At 39.7% G+C, this 15,000-nt stretch overlaps 2 protein-coding genes across 3 annotated transcripts in view; one reads left to right on the plus strand and one right to left on the minus strand.

Moving 5' to 3' along the window:
* Positions 1-3,173, minus strand: part of LOC137993113 (uncharacterized) — a 51,775-nt gene extending 48,602 nt beyond the window's left edge. Inside the window, exon 1 of one of the 2 annotated variants that reach the window (XM_068838790.1) lies at positions 2,607-3,127. In XM_068838790.1, coding sequence (XP_068694891.1) covers positions 2,607-2,812 — 206 coding nt within the window. In that variant the 5' untranslated portion in view covers positions 2,813-3,127. Of the gene's footprint in view, positions 1-2,606 lie in introns of both variants that reach the window. The other variant, XM_068838791.1, reaches the window with a different exon arrangement.
* Positions 3,174-6,929: 3,756 nt separating this feature from the next.
* LOC137993116 (uncharacterized) overlaps positions 6,930-15,000 on the plus strand; it is a 19,940-nt gene continuing 11,869 nt past the window's right edge. Inside the window, exon 1 of the mRNA XM_068838793.1 lies at positions 6,930-6,997. Within this exon, the coding sequence (XP_068694894.1) occupies positions 6,965-6,997 (33 nt within the window). The 5' untranslated portion in view covers positions 6,930-6,964. The remainder of the gene's footprint in view (positions 6,998-15,000) is intronic.

Raw genomic sequence — 15,000 nt, forward strand, 5'->3', positions numbered from 1 at the left:
ACAAGCTGGAAGGGCCTTCTACCTAGCTTCACATCTTGGGTATTGAGCTTGATTCAACAACTCTACAAGCCAGGCTTCCACCAAAGAAAAGAGAGAGGTTTATTGCTTTGCTGGATACATGCTCTGGTAAGCATTTTTGTAGGTGGCATGAACTGGAGTCATTGATTGAGAAACTCCACTGTGCTTGTAAGGTCACTCCTCAGGGAAGGACACCAATATCATTCAAGTTTACTGTGTACCTTCAGGCGTGATGACCACCCCATTAGGCTAAACCAGGAGTTCCGTTTGGATTTGACCTGGTGGAAAGAACTCTTCTTCTCCTCTCTCTTCTTCTCTTCTCTACAGTGCAGTCTATCATACACTCGGCAGGTTATTCTGGCTCCTACTCTGGCCACAGCTTTCACATTGGCACGGCAACAACAGCTGCTGCCTGGGAAATCCCTGATCAACTCATCAAGACTTAGGGTCAGTGGTCAAGCAAGGCATACCAACTGTATATTCCATTGGCCTAACAGGTAGGGTGCCTGCTTTCTTCTTGCGCTGGGTTGGGTACCTCAGGTCTGGTCCATTGGGGGGCTGTGGCTTTAGCCACGAGCCCCCATTGCTCCAGGCTGTCCCAGGTCCTTCGGCATGGCGGACGAGGCTCATGGCTGGGTTGCGGGTAGGGCAGGGTCTTAGCACCTCCCCTTTCAACAATATTATAAGTAGTGAACTACTTAATCAGACATTTACAAAACTTGATGAAATATGTGTAAGATCATCCCGGTGAGGGCCATCCTGAACCGGAAAGACTGTTGTTATTGATTTTACCTGCACTGGTAAAATAGCCCCAGATATCCATTTTTAATACTTACATTTAAGCAATGCTTATAGTTTATGCTTGAATGGTGGTTTCTCAAGTCAATTAATATTCGGCCATTAAGATGTTACAAACAAGTTTTCCCTCATTTAATCAGAGATTTACAATTCCTAGTGAACGAGATCTTTCACCCCATATCATCTTTCTTTTTTTTAATTTTAGACATATCATATCATCATCATATATCTTTATTTACCCTTGGATTTTTAGAGTAGCTTGGTGTAGCTAATATCTCTGAGCATTTACCCTCCCAACCATGATACACCACAGAAGACAGACCAAAACACCGGGAACTACATGCCCTACTCTTTACGTCAAGTGTGCGGGTTCTTTTACGTCCCACAGGATTATGAACATTGAAGGGTTGTGAGACAGGACCTCCGGCTTATCGTCCTTATCCAAGAAGACTAGAGAGTCTAACCATTTGCAGATGTAATTACAAAGGCAGCACTTTCTCCTCAGTTATTTAAAGACCCTGAGTGTTGGTCTGGCCGGAGTTGAACTCACGACCTCCAGCGTAACAGCCCGATGCTCATGACAAATCATGTTTGGAGTGATCACCTTCTAAACAAGACATTTCAACCTAAACAATTTCCAGTTTTGTTTTAGCCAGAACTACACTTATTCTGCTTCACAATTTCGAAATTGCAAAATCTGCTGGCCAAGACTGAAATTTCACTAGCGTGTGACTAGATAGCTACTGTTCATCTTGAGCCCTGACTGGGAACTAATACCTCAAGGGCTTAAGGAGATTAACACAACCTTCAAGATTATTTTTAATCAACTGCTTTTCATTTCTTTGGATCTACAAGTAGAAGTAAATTAGATAGGACAGCCAGCAGTTTTTCTTTTATAACTTTCAATAACTGGGTCATAATAATATTGATACAGTTTAGTGACAAGTTAAAATCCTAAAAAGAAAAGGGTGTACATATAACTCATAAATGGTGTCATATTCCAAAGCCTTGAAAATGGATTGGAATAAAATTAAACAAATCCTTCTTTAAAGCCGTCTTTGTCAAAAACGTTCTCAAAACATTAGACGGCAAATCAAAAGTCACCTTCACAGTGCAGCTGGATCTATCACAGCATTATCACATAAATTATTAAGGTATCGATGACAGCTCTCGTTACAAAATGGAATATAATAAAAGCCCTTCCGCCAAAACATGTCATAGTTATTAGACTTAAAAGCGGATAATTATAGCACTTCAGAACTTCAAAAAACTGAAAAGATATGACACATGTCTGTACAAGATTCTGGAAGGGTAAATGTTTATACAATCGCACAAAAGCCAAAAACGTGTACGTAAAATCATTAAGCTTATGGTAATTTGGATTGTGAAGTCGATTTGCTAAATGAGTCAAAATTATGAATAACAGCTAGCATTGATCAAGACTAATAGATTTTCTCACTTCCTTCCTTTTTTATATATTCAATCCAGTAAAGCAATTTTAGTAAGGCTGATTTGTTAAAGCTTAAAGTCTAATGCCTTCACGAAAGGTGACTTGTTCAAACAAAACAAAATTTTTATTCATTAACATCTTCACGAGCGGCGGTTCCCAAGACGCAGACGAGATCAGTGTTTTATCGTTGAAAATTGTGCTTCAAATTTTGCCCAATTCAGTCTGAAACTGATCATGATGATCTTTGAACTGTCAGCAGGAACTCAAATTCAGCTTTTAATTTCACAAGGAAGCCAAATGTTCAAAGCACAAGTTTATACATAATAAAATTATTACCCACCGGGAATCCTCTGTTAGAAGGTTAATAAGTCCCCACAGCATATCTTCCGAACCTGGATGATTGAGGAACAAATAGCTGCATAGTTCTTTATCCGTATGCAGTTCACGAACGAGGCGTTCAAGAACCTTTGCCGTGTGGAGGTTGTGGCGAAATAGGCTTGTCAAATCTTTGTTCAAGGAACGACCGGCCTCGGCGAGCAAGAGCATTGTTTACACCATCAGCTGTTGGAACGATTCTAGAATACCCAGTTTTTTCTAAAACTAGCGATTGCTAGTAAAGGGAAAAAAATTCTTCCAGCTGTGGCATTTTTGGGACGGTCATGTCCCGGCCACAGAACGACAGTTGGCCCACAGATTATAACAGACGTTTTGATTGGTCCGTTCGGTTTACGGAAGCTTGGTCAGTGCCTTGACTTCCTCATAGATAACCGTCGTCGAGCAGAAAATCGCGGATTTGACTAGTATTCTATTGTACAAACATTTTACTCGAACACGTACGAGATGGAATAGAAGTATTGGTGCGTCGCTCGAGCCCCCTTCCTCGCCCCTTGGCGACTGGGTCCGAATCAGCGATGAAGACTTCAGACCCCAGTTTCAAAAGGTGGATAACGCTTTCCACCGGATAAATCGCTATCCATTGGATAGCGCAATTGGTTTTGCTAGTGTTTATCCACTAGATAGTGATTTATTCGGCGGAGAGCGCTATCCATCGTTTGAACAACTGGGGCCAGAACTTCGACTTGCACAACCCCATAATACACCTCTTTTACTCCGGCCCCGCAAGAGCTTTGCATGATCATTGTTTTTGTGGTATAGTGCACTACACACTATGTAACCGGGTTGTACGAGTGTAAAGCCGATGATACACGGTTCAAAATTTGTCTGCTTGAGTTTCAACAAAATGAGCCCCAAAATCGGCAAGAATTTGTGACGCTGATGAATAATAAAGCAGCTGCTATTTTCAAAACCATGGAATTACCTGGTGATAAATAAACTTCGTCTTGGAAAGTAAATTTTTGACTTTGCAGAAACAATGGTCAACCTCAAGAGTTGGCGATTGTGATCTTTGTGTTGATCTCGCACATTTCTCGTCAATCTTTAAAACACTTGAAAGAAAAAAAAAACAAACTAACAAAAACAAAACCCGGTGTCTTGGCATCATTTGGACACAGAAGTATTCTTTGTTTCTCGAGTAAACATGCCAGGTAACTTGATCACGGCGCCCGCTGAATTCGATGTCACTGTTGATTTTGCGATTTACTTGTGCAGCCAAAACTACAATAGAAAAATTGAACGTAGCAAAAATTTCCCAAAGTATTTTTCGCTGATGGTAACCTTTATAATTTCTCTGTTCAAAATTTAAGTTGTTTTCATGTCGTAAATTTTGTTGCTGATGGCAAAATATTTTATTCTCGATCGATATTTCCTGAAAACTTCCGTCCTCTGTTCCTAAAACCTGCGTATCAATATTTATTTACATTTGCATCAATATTTGTTTTGCATAAAGCAGGCTAACAAAATCTGTACCTTGGTTAGTTCGCATTTTTGAGCGTTAAAAATATAATTTTCGGTCCTATGTTTCTGACAAGTCGTATATTTTGGGTTCACCCATCCAAATACTAACCCCGCCGGACAGGGTAAGTTTTGTCTTAAAAAGCTGTCAGAAGCTCAGAGTGTACGGTTAACATTATGGTGAAAAACAAGTTGTATGGGAACTTGGAAATGAACAGAAAAGCCTCGAGGCCAATGTTTCTCGATTTCCCGTTTTATTTTCTTCAATCATCTAGGTTTAGTTTTTTACTAGCAACCACATGTCTTGTCAGGGGGCTATTTACCTAACACATCTACCATAACACTATGATGATACACGGTACCAAAACGATATCGTGAACTAGATTAGCTATATATTACGCAAAGATAACCTTACTCTCCTGGAAGACAACACGCAGCTCAGTTGACAATAATACAGCACTTTGTTACTGCACTAGCACACGTACGCAATGCGTACCTATTTTTGCAATTTCTCCTGGGACATGAGAAGATGTCCCATGAGAAATCGAAACTAGACGCTCCGCGACCCGAACGCATACCTTTCATAACGACCTATAATCCATCACTTCCTTCCATCTTCAACATATTAAAAAACACTACAATCTACCTCTTTCCTCTGACCGCTGTAAAAATACTTTCCTCCATCTACCTGTTGCGGCCTTCAGGCGCTCCCCTAACCTTCGAGACCTGCTGGTAACAGCTAAACTGTCCCCTAATCAGGTGCCTAATGTAACTAATTCTAAGTCCGCACTTCCTTCCAGTTCTTTTCGCTGTGTCAAACACTGCGCTACCTGTCCTTACATTTTCCATGGACTAACCAACTACACATTCTTCTCTACTGGCGAAATCACAACATGCTCCATTAATTCCCACATAACTTGCGAAACTAAAAACCTTTTCTACATGATTCAATGTAACAGATGCCATCTACAGTACATAGGAGAAACTAAACGACGTTTAAAAGACCGTTTTAATGAACACCGCCGCACTTTAGATAACGCTAAACACCAAATCCAAACCTACTACAGTCGCAGAACATTTCCTCTCCTCTCCCCACAACATCTCTAAGGATATGCAATTAATTCCTATCGAAAAAATATTTTCTAACAGAGACTCGATCCGTAAGGCCGGGAAGCTTTTTTAATTTCAAAAGGCAGGACAATTGATTCCAACGGTCTTAATATCCGCGAAGATACGTATTAGATTTCAGTTTATTATTTAGAGTCATTTCCGTTATTTTTCCGTTATTCTTAGTATTTAAATTCAAATTCGTTGTAACTGCCATGTTTTATCGCATTTTTTCCAGTATTACGTCAACATCCATTTACTATATATATGTACATACCGGTAGAAGCAATTCAATGTGAACAAAAATTTGGTTTTATCAACGGAGTTGATAATGTAAATTAGCCACCGTACAGAGATTCTAAAAGCTTTTTAGAATCTCTGTACGGTGGCCAATTTACATTATCAACTCCGTTGATAAAACCAAATTTTTGTATACTACTTCCCCACCGACGCAGCACCACAGTTTCTTTAGAAACTACCCCCTTAATTCAATGTAAACCCTCATTGTACCTGAAGAAGGCTGGTTTGGCCGGCCGAAAAATAGTATACCACTAAAATCAAATCTACGTTGTATCGGCTCTTGCTTAAGATACTTAGATTCTCAACTTGCAATTACGCCGATCAGATCAAGTCACTGATCCAACGTACACCGACAGGAAGATTGTCCACGGTTGCTTGTTTGAAAGCTCCGAGAGCGTACACTGGGATGCCTGTGGTACGTGTTACTCAAAAACTCAAGGGACAGAGTTGGGTGGTATTAACTGCAGCGTTCCAGTCAGTCGGGGGTCATTAAGACCATTTAAATCACCCAGACGTCGTGCCAGCAGAGGCCCTTTGGCTCACACGTTCATACGACGAAACAGATCTTTTTCTGAGGTTAAAAACCTGGCTACCGGCCTATTAATCATTTGTCAGAAAGAAAAAATTCCTGTCATCTTTAGAAAAAATAAGCACGCATTGCGTAGAAATAATACAATGAAAATAGTAGCAAAGATGATTATAATCTTTAAATTGTAAGTAAACGATGATTAGTCATGGTTTAACAACAAGAAGTGCTTTAATTTTGTTTTAAATCTTGAAGAGGGTACGTTTTTAACATCTTCAGGAATTTTTTGCCATAGATCAGTAGCTACGTAAGATATGGACTGTTCAGTTGCCTATATTTGTGCGTACCCGTGGCTTGTGTAGATTTTTTTAAAACTGCGTATCTAGTATTATAGGCATGAACACTACTTGCATATCGAAAAAAATCTTGAAATATATCCGGTAATTCACCTTTATGCCATTGGTAAGTAAGTTTCAAAACAAAGGAACAAAAGACATTTTCCACTGTGAGAATATCAAGTAGATTCATCAAAGGTAAAGCGCTTACAGTATTAGGCCCGTAAGCTGTGGCGGCGAAGAAAATAAGTCTGACAACATGGTTTAATTTTGTTTGCAAATTTGGAAGGTGTGTTTTATAAGTACCTCCCCATGATAGAATGCCATATAATATATGTGGATACAGAAGCATAATTTGAGCATAATGGTACTTGTGGAGCATAATTTTAAGCAGAATAGCCTTTTTTCGAGCAGAATGGGCTAGCAGAATGTGGAAAGGCCCTAAGAGGGTTCTGAATGCCACAACACTACGTCACAGGGAAAACCAAGGGGAAAACCCCTTGTCAAGTTACGTTGTCAGCTTCGTTCCCAAGCCCTTTTGACACATCACCAAAATAAACGCAGAACGTCCTCAAGGAAATGTATTTGGAAATTTTCTCTACTGTGTTTTTGGTAAGTGCCTTTTTCATCTCTCACAAATATATGGGGCTCGATTTAGTTAACGAGGTGACTCTCAGCTTCTGGAGTGGCTTCGTTACATTCCTGAGCAAAAGGTATCACATTATCATAGAGCCACAAAAAAAATATTCAACCTTGAAATTCGAAACTGCTTCATAGCGCTTGAATCGCAACCACAACTTCAAGGCCACTAAGTTATCAATGTTTTAGTTCCACCGCAGCTCGCAAGTTTAGACTAAAGACTTGTGAGTTAACTTGTTGGTAGTTCATATTAACTTGTTACAAAAGAGGTTAATACGCAATAAGAAGCGTATTGCGCAATTAACCTCTTGTAACAAGTTTTACTTCGATTCAGCATTAAAGGATAACGGGATTGAGAATCTAAATTATAAATAAGAGACACGACCTTACATGGCTGTAGCTTTGAACTTCATCGTGTATAAATAAAGGTTGTATGTGTGTATGTCTTATTTTCAATTAAAGCCCCAAATTAAAAAAAAATATCGCGTAAGCAAAATTCCATTGCACTGACGAAACCGCAGGTTTCTCAAACTGTACTTGAAAATGAAAATATGAGCGAAATCGTGAATAAAACGGCTTACCTCGTCTTATTTGTGAGGCTTCTTGCCTTCTGTATGGTTTTTGTAACGCCTTAAGTAAATTTCCGGGGAGTTTTTGGTCGTTTTCAACGTCGGTGTTTTCGCTCTTGTATGTTAATTAGTTTAAAGGCTGGTTTCCGTAAGATCTGCAACGGTCTGCGACATGATCGAAGTAGAACTAGATTCAACTTTCCCGACCATTACTACCGTGTCGCAGACCCATCGCAGACCGTTGCAGATCATATGGAAACTAGGCTTAATATATTAATGTAAGCTTACATACGGAGTGAAAACACCGTCACAACATTGTATTAGCCCGTCTGAAGAGATATACAGCGGAGAAATTCATCGTGTCGAGAGTATATACCTCTTTCAAGACCCGCTCAGATTGGCACACAAATAACTGTATGCGTTGATGTATCACGAACACACCTGTAGTATGATGGATATATAGTGCTGAGTTTTTAAAGTTACCCTCTCATTACAATAATATATTTTTTTGGCCGTAATTCTTAAGCAATTATTGGATGAGGTTGAGCATGATATTACAAATTATTGGAGGAGGTTGAGTATCATGCTAGGAATATTATGCAGACATGTCACTCAGTGAGTGTGTTGTCCACTTCAGCCTAATTCAAAACATCTTTAAATGTTGTCTATTGCATTGTACGTCAGCTGTTAAAAATATTGAAAGTCTTCATTTACAATGATTAGGAGTGACACAATCTCACAAGAAAAAAATGGGCAAATGTTTTGAACAAATGCATGCTGTTGAAGGTGATGATGAAAATTATTATAACAAAATAAAATAAAATAATATATATCCGAAACAGTACTGTCTGCAGTTAGTTATATATATATATATATATATATATATATAATTCTTATAAGTTTTTATATACAAGTTTATAAATTTCTGTATAAGTTTATAAGTTTTTATTATATGGCTTGTGTTTGTAGCCGCTCTGATTGGCTAATAATTCAGTTATTTTTTTTACTGAATTATTAGCCAATCAGAGCATGCGTTATATCGGCTACAAACACAAGCCGTATAATAAAAACTTATAAACTTATACAGAAATTTATAAACTTGTATATAAAAACTTATGAAAATTATATATATATATTATTTTATTTTATTTTGTTATAATAATTTTCATCATCACCTTCAACAGCATGCATTTGTTCAAAACATTTGCCCATTTTTTTCTTGTAAGATTATGTGTCACTCATAATCATTGTAAATGAAGACTTTCAATATTTTTAACAGCTGACGTACAATGCAGCTGTTAAAATAATGTGACTGAATTGTAGGGCATTATTCTCCCGTAATGCCCACGGGCCGATTATAAGCTTGCAAAAACAAAGCAAAAGGTAATTAAAAAACCATATAATAAACTACTTACTAACCGAGCTACAACAAGTTGCAAAAATATTGGAGACACTTCACCTTCTTGTGGTGTAATCAATTTCCCTATTATCTCTCACACTGCAGCCCCCCTCCCCCCCCTTATCAGTGTTGCTAGCAAGACAAAAAAATGTTGGAAACTTAAGCAGTCAACATTGAAAGGGGGAGAGGGGAGAGGAAGTGGGAAAGGTTTACATTCTAGATATGGTGGGCACTGGAAGCTGGAAAAGGTGTTTTTTAATGAAAGTGTCTCAACAAATTTGCAACTTGTTGTAGCTCAAGCCGTACTGGGGAATATTGGCCCTCAGTCGTTTTTGTATGGACCTCGCTGTGCTTGGTCTGTACTGCCTCGACCTCGGGCCAATATTCCCCAGTACGGCCCTCACGCTCGGTTAGTAAGAAGTTAATAATTTCTGTATAAGTTTATGATTTCTGTAACTAATAATAATAATAATAATAATAATAATAATAATAATAATAATGGCGGCAAGTATGGCGGACGTATGTTTTTTAGTCTAAGCTAAAAGATTCGTCAGTTGAAAGCGAGCCAAGTCTAGAGCATCAGAGCGCTTACAGAAAGTATATAGTATGCTTAGCTGCTTGTTTGACAAGTTGTTCAAACGAGTTGGTGTCTCTGGACGGGAAAATAACTTTGAACAAATTCTTCAAAAAACAGTTTCATAATTGGAAGTCGAATCAATGGCGAGCGGTTCACAGACTGGAAGAAAAAACGGGAGAATGAAATGGACGGAAGAGATGACAAGTGTCTTGTTGGAGTGCAAGAGGAAAGCTGTTGAGCTCACTAGTTCTGATAATCCTCCGCTTCAAGGTAACGGAAGGAAAAAGGGTTACATGTGTTTGATGAAGGAGTTGTGGGAGGAGCGAGGATATGAAGACCTTGGATTGACAGCGCAAAATTTACGGGATCAAGCGGCCAGAACAGAAAAAACTCTCGGCAATGTAACACTGACGATGGCTGGTAATGTTGGAACAAGGAATAGTGGAAAAAGGGAACAAGTTGTGGTTGAAAGTTATTTATTGGAGGCAGATTGTAGTAAGAACTCGGAATTTGAGACGAATTTACATATTGTAGAAAGAACTGAAAGTGGAGATATGCAAATAACAGAAGAGGATAGTGTGATTGTGGAAACAACAACAATCGATGACAAAGAGCGTGAGTTATTGGAGTCAGCTAGTAGCATTCTTTTGTATATTAGTAATGCGCAAGGTGATTTTACTGAGCGTCATGTTGACACCCGTACAAAAGAAAGACCAACAATGAGCGATTTAAAAAGCATAAACAAGGTCATAACTACGCTAATGAGCCAAAGTGAGTTATCCCCAGGGGGGGAACCATTCCAATATTTGTGGATCGCGAATTGTGTTCTGTATTCTGTGATCGTCGCCTTTCTTTTGTTAAAAGGATGGAAGAAAAACACTCCAGACCATTCTAACAACTCGCGAAAACCAACACCGAAATGGAAGATAGTTTATGAGAAAAAAGTTATGGAAACAAGGAAAAAAATCTCAATTGCAAAGGCAGAAATGGAGAGAATAAAAGAAAATCGAAAGCTCACAAAAAGAGGTCGTAAGAACAGGGCCTTTTTGGAAAAGGAATGTAGGAAAATCTCGGTGCCTGAGCTCGTAAGTTACATGGATAGAAACAAGATGCTATTGTGTAAGTTGAAGAGAGGTTTTTGTAAGAAAAAGGTCATGGAGGAATCGAGGGTGCTGAACCGGCAATTCCAAGAGGACCCCGGAAGAGTGTATGATGGTTTTAATTGCATGTTAAAGAACATTGATAATCAATCAAGTGAACGACCAAAATATAAGACTCGCACCGACACAAGTGAGGAGAACAAACAAAGGTTTGAAAACATTGACGAGGCAAGTGGATACTGGAAAGAGTTGTGGGAGACAGAGGGGACTGGTGACAAATCAGCGATATGGCTACAGGACGTCAAGAGAGCAATACATGGGTGTGTCCCTCCCCCAGATGAGGGGGAATGGGGCCTAACTGATGATGAAACAGTTAAGATCATTGGAAAGAAGAGAAACTGGAGCGCTCCTGGTCCAGACAAACTGGCAAACTATTGGTGGAAGAAAGCTGATGTGTTGCATAATGGTGTCACAGCAAGCTTTAAGGCAATTTCGATGGCCCAGACTGATTTTCCTATCTGGTTTGCGGGGGGCAAAACATCACTGATCCCCAAACCGGGAGAATTTTCAAGTAGCAACCAAAGGCCGATAACATGCCTCAACACAGTTTACAAATGGTTTACTGCATGTCTGTTAGTTCCAATGGATGAGCACCTGGAGGAACATGGTTTAATGGAGGCTGAGCAGAGGGGAGCTAAGAAGGGGTGCAGTGGCACAATGGATAATTTGTTGATCGACAAAATGGTCACACAAGACTGTCATCGTGGTAAAAGGAACCTGAGTATGGCGTGGGTAGACGTCACAAAGGCATATGACTCCGTTGATCATGATTGGCTCTGCGAAATGATGGAAGTACATCGATTCCCGAGATGGTTGGAAAGGGTGGTTACCAAGCTTTGCAGCACGTGGAACACCAAGATTGTCACCACAACAAAGTTAGGCAAGGAAATATCAGAGACTATCCAATTTAAACGAGGTCTTCCCCAAGGAGACTCGCTATGCCCGAGGCTTTTTACCATCTGCCTAAACCCCATCGCATGGTCACTTAAGGCGACGGAGGGGTATAGATTGTCTAAGCCACTGAGCACTAAGGTAACGGACCTTCTCTACATTGACGATCTTAAGATCTATGCAGCATCGGAGAAGAAGTTGAATACCGTCCTTAGATCAACCAGAGGTAAGATGCAAGACATAGGGCTTCAGTGGAACCCTAAGAAGTGCTCAGTCGTGTATGTTAAGAGGGGTGTAAAAGTGGAAGATGCGGAAGGAGTTAAGTTTGATGAGTCATCAGTCATACAGTGTTTGAAAGAAGGTAAGCAGTACAAATTTCTTGGAGTACTGGAAACATCGAGACAAGAAGATCAATTGGCCTTTAAGGTTGCCTCAGAGGAGTATTTAAAGAGACTCTCTGTTATATGGTCCAGCCCTCTTTCAGATTACCATCGAGTGGTAGCTTCAAACCAGTATGCCCTGCCTGTTCTGAGTTATTTAATGTGGACCCAGCACCTGCCAGTCACTGACCTTCAACAAATCGATCGAGAAGCACGCAAGATCGTGGTCAGCAATGGTGGTAAACATCCTTTGGGTTCAACCGCATTGTGCTATCTATCGCGGGATCAGGGAGGGCGAGGCCTGAGATCGGTGGAGGAGGAGTATAAGGCCATCAAGATCAAAGGCGCACTTAAACTGTTCAAGAACACTGATCCGACAATGGAGCTTGTTCGGAAGTTCGAAGAACGTTCAGGTGTGCTAGGCCATAGCTCACTCATCAAGGAGGCGACAAAGTTTAGTAGAGATCTTGGATTAGAGCTATCTCTTACATACCCTACCCCAATGTGCAGCACGGAGGAAGGTGAAGTAGTGAAAGAGTCAAACATCAAGCAAAAGCTAAGAGGCGCACAGCAGAAGAAATTGAAAGATCAGGTATCAGGCCAAGCTTGGCAGGGAAAGTTGATAGCTTCTCAATGGGAGGAAGAACAAGAAGGCTCTGGTACAGGGGATGTCCGACAATCCCATAGCTTTAGTTGGCTGTGGCAATGGAGGACATGCCCGACATATGTTATCGCTGGCGTGTTTGAGCTGTACGAACAGTTACTTCCCACCCGAGTGTACCAGAGTAAGAAGACAAGAACGGGGTCAGACCAGATTATGTGCCGTTTATGTGGCAAGGCAGCTGAGACGGTGGCCCACGTATTAGCTGGTTGCTCTGCGCTTGCGCAGTCCAAATATCTGCAACGGCATAATGCGGTGTTGAAAGTAATTTTTTTCGAGATGTTGTTCAGCCTAGACCTAATGGATAGTGTACTGCCATGGTATTCACTGAGCGAGCCTAAACCTGTCTATCAAAATGACCGAGCGCAAGCCTTCTGGGATGTCCCTGTTTATGCAGATCATGTGACGGTGAGAGCTAACAGAATTGATGCCCGAATAGTGGACAGCACAGCAAAATCTGTCATCTTGCTGGAGATGAGCTGTCCTTGGATGAATAACAGGGAGATCAAGAGCTGCGAGAAGACGGAAAAGTATGCCCCATTGCGACTGGAATTGAAGAGGCAGTTTCCTGGGTATCAAGTGAAACAGTTTAACATCGTAATGGACGTGTTAGGAGGATACAGTGAGGAACTGGTGAACACCATCCGAAGTCTTGTAGGAGTTAAAAGGGGCAAAGAAGTATTGTTGAAAATGCAGAAGGTCGTTTTGTCTGAAAGTCTGCACATTGCGAGATCTTTCAAAGTGTTAACATAAGCAGATACTAACTCCGGTCAGAGACAACAGAACAATTATTTAGGATCGTCTTAGATGCTTTAATATTATTGTTTAAATAGGTCTGAAGAGATTCATTTCATATTTTTACCTTTTTAAGAATCGAAGTTAACCTTTTAATTCGCTTATGTATAGATCGATATATGTAGATATGAACTTTTTAGATACATTCAGGTTATTTTTACAGCCTTTAGGTTACGCAATTGCGCCCTATTGAGCTATGTGCTAAGCTAGCATACGAACGTTTATACTGCATAATAATAGGTCTTTATTGTTTTTAAAGCAAAAATACATGCTAAAACAAGAACACTTACATTAAAAATAGCAGAAAGAATTAATTAGAATTACAAGGCTATCGACATTACATAAAATAGACATTACATTAAACAGCTACTCTATATTAATAAAAAAAAACTGTTAAAAAAACTGTTTTTAAGACGCTGGGTATTAACCCTAGGGAGTTGACTTCTAGGAACTTGTAGGCGCGCTGAGCTTTCTTTTCTGAGTTACTGGTGCTTCAGAAACAATTTACTGCTAAATCCTGATAAATCCAAACTTATGGTGTTTGGTACCAGAAAAATGCTACCCAAGCTTCAAGATATCACCTTATCTTTATTAGGGAAGGACGTATCACCTAGTGAAACTGCAAACAACCTGGGAGTGTTATTGGACCCTCATTTATCGTATTATTAAGACCGTTTCGTCATGCATGTCTTCTCTCGGGCAAATTAACTGCGTCAAACATGCATTCGACAGAAAGACCCTTTTGATTGTTATGAATGCCTTAGTTTTTAGCAAATTGTTTTATTGTTCGAACATGTGGGCCAACTGCTCAAAGTTAAATATCGACAAACTACAATCGGTACAAAACTTCTAAGGGATTTTTTAGGAAGTAATTGATATTGTGATAGAGCGGTTTTCAATTGAGTGTCGAAAGTAATTAGTGAATTACTTTGGTTTATGATTACTTAACTCAGTGATTGGTTCAAAGTTCTCGCGCCACTTTTTCAACCAATCAGAAGTGAAACCAAAACCAATCGTGGCTCGCGTGTGCACATTTACCCGCGCTTTGTGTCGGATACGTGTAATTACTTCGAGTTTTGATTGGTTTACTGGATTGTTTCCGTCCTTTTTGATTGGCCAAAGTAATTACTTTGGTTTTGGTTTTACGACACTCATTTGAAAACCGCTCTAAGTAGTTATAAATGTAAATTTGATAGTGATGAGTAGACTATTTTAAAGTGCCACTATGATCAGATTTTTACCTCTTGATTTTTTTAGGCGTATCACAAAGATTTCTATGAAAGAATGAAAATGCCGTTTACCGTTTGTAAATACCTGCATTAGTTCCAGAGATATTTAAGTTTGAAAAATGTGTAAAATAAGCAAATGAGATGACTGATGATGTCATACCCTCCCACAAACTCAAGGCAACATATTTATATGCTTGTTGGATCATGTATATGAGACACCATTTGCAAATATGAAAATAGAACGCCAAAGGTGGCCAGAAATGCCTTTAATATTGGAGAGGTCTAGAACCCAGTATGTTGCCATGGTAACGAAAC

Source organism: Montipora foliosa, chromosome 2, assembly GCF_036669935.1.
Source record: "Montipora foliosa isolate CH-2021 chromosome 2, ASM3666993v2, whole genome shotgun sequence".
Classification (NCBI taxonomy): Eukaryota; Metazoa; Cnidaria; class Anthozoa; order Scleractinia; family Acroporidae; genus Montipora; species Montipora foliosa.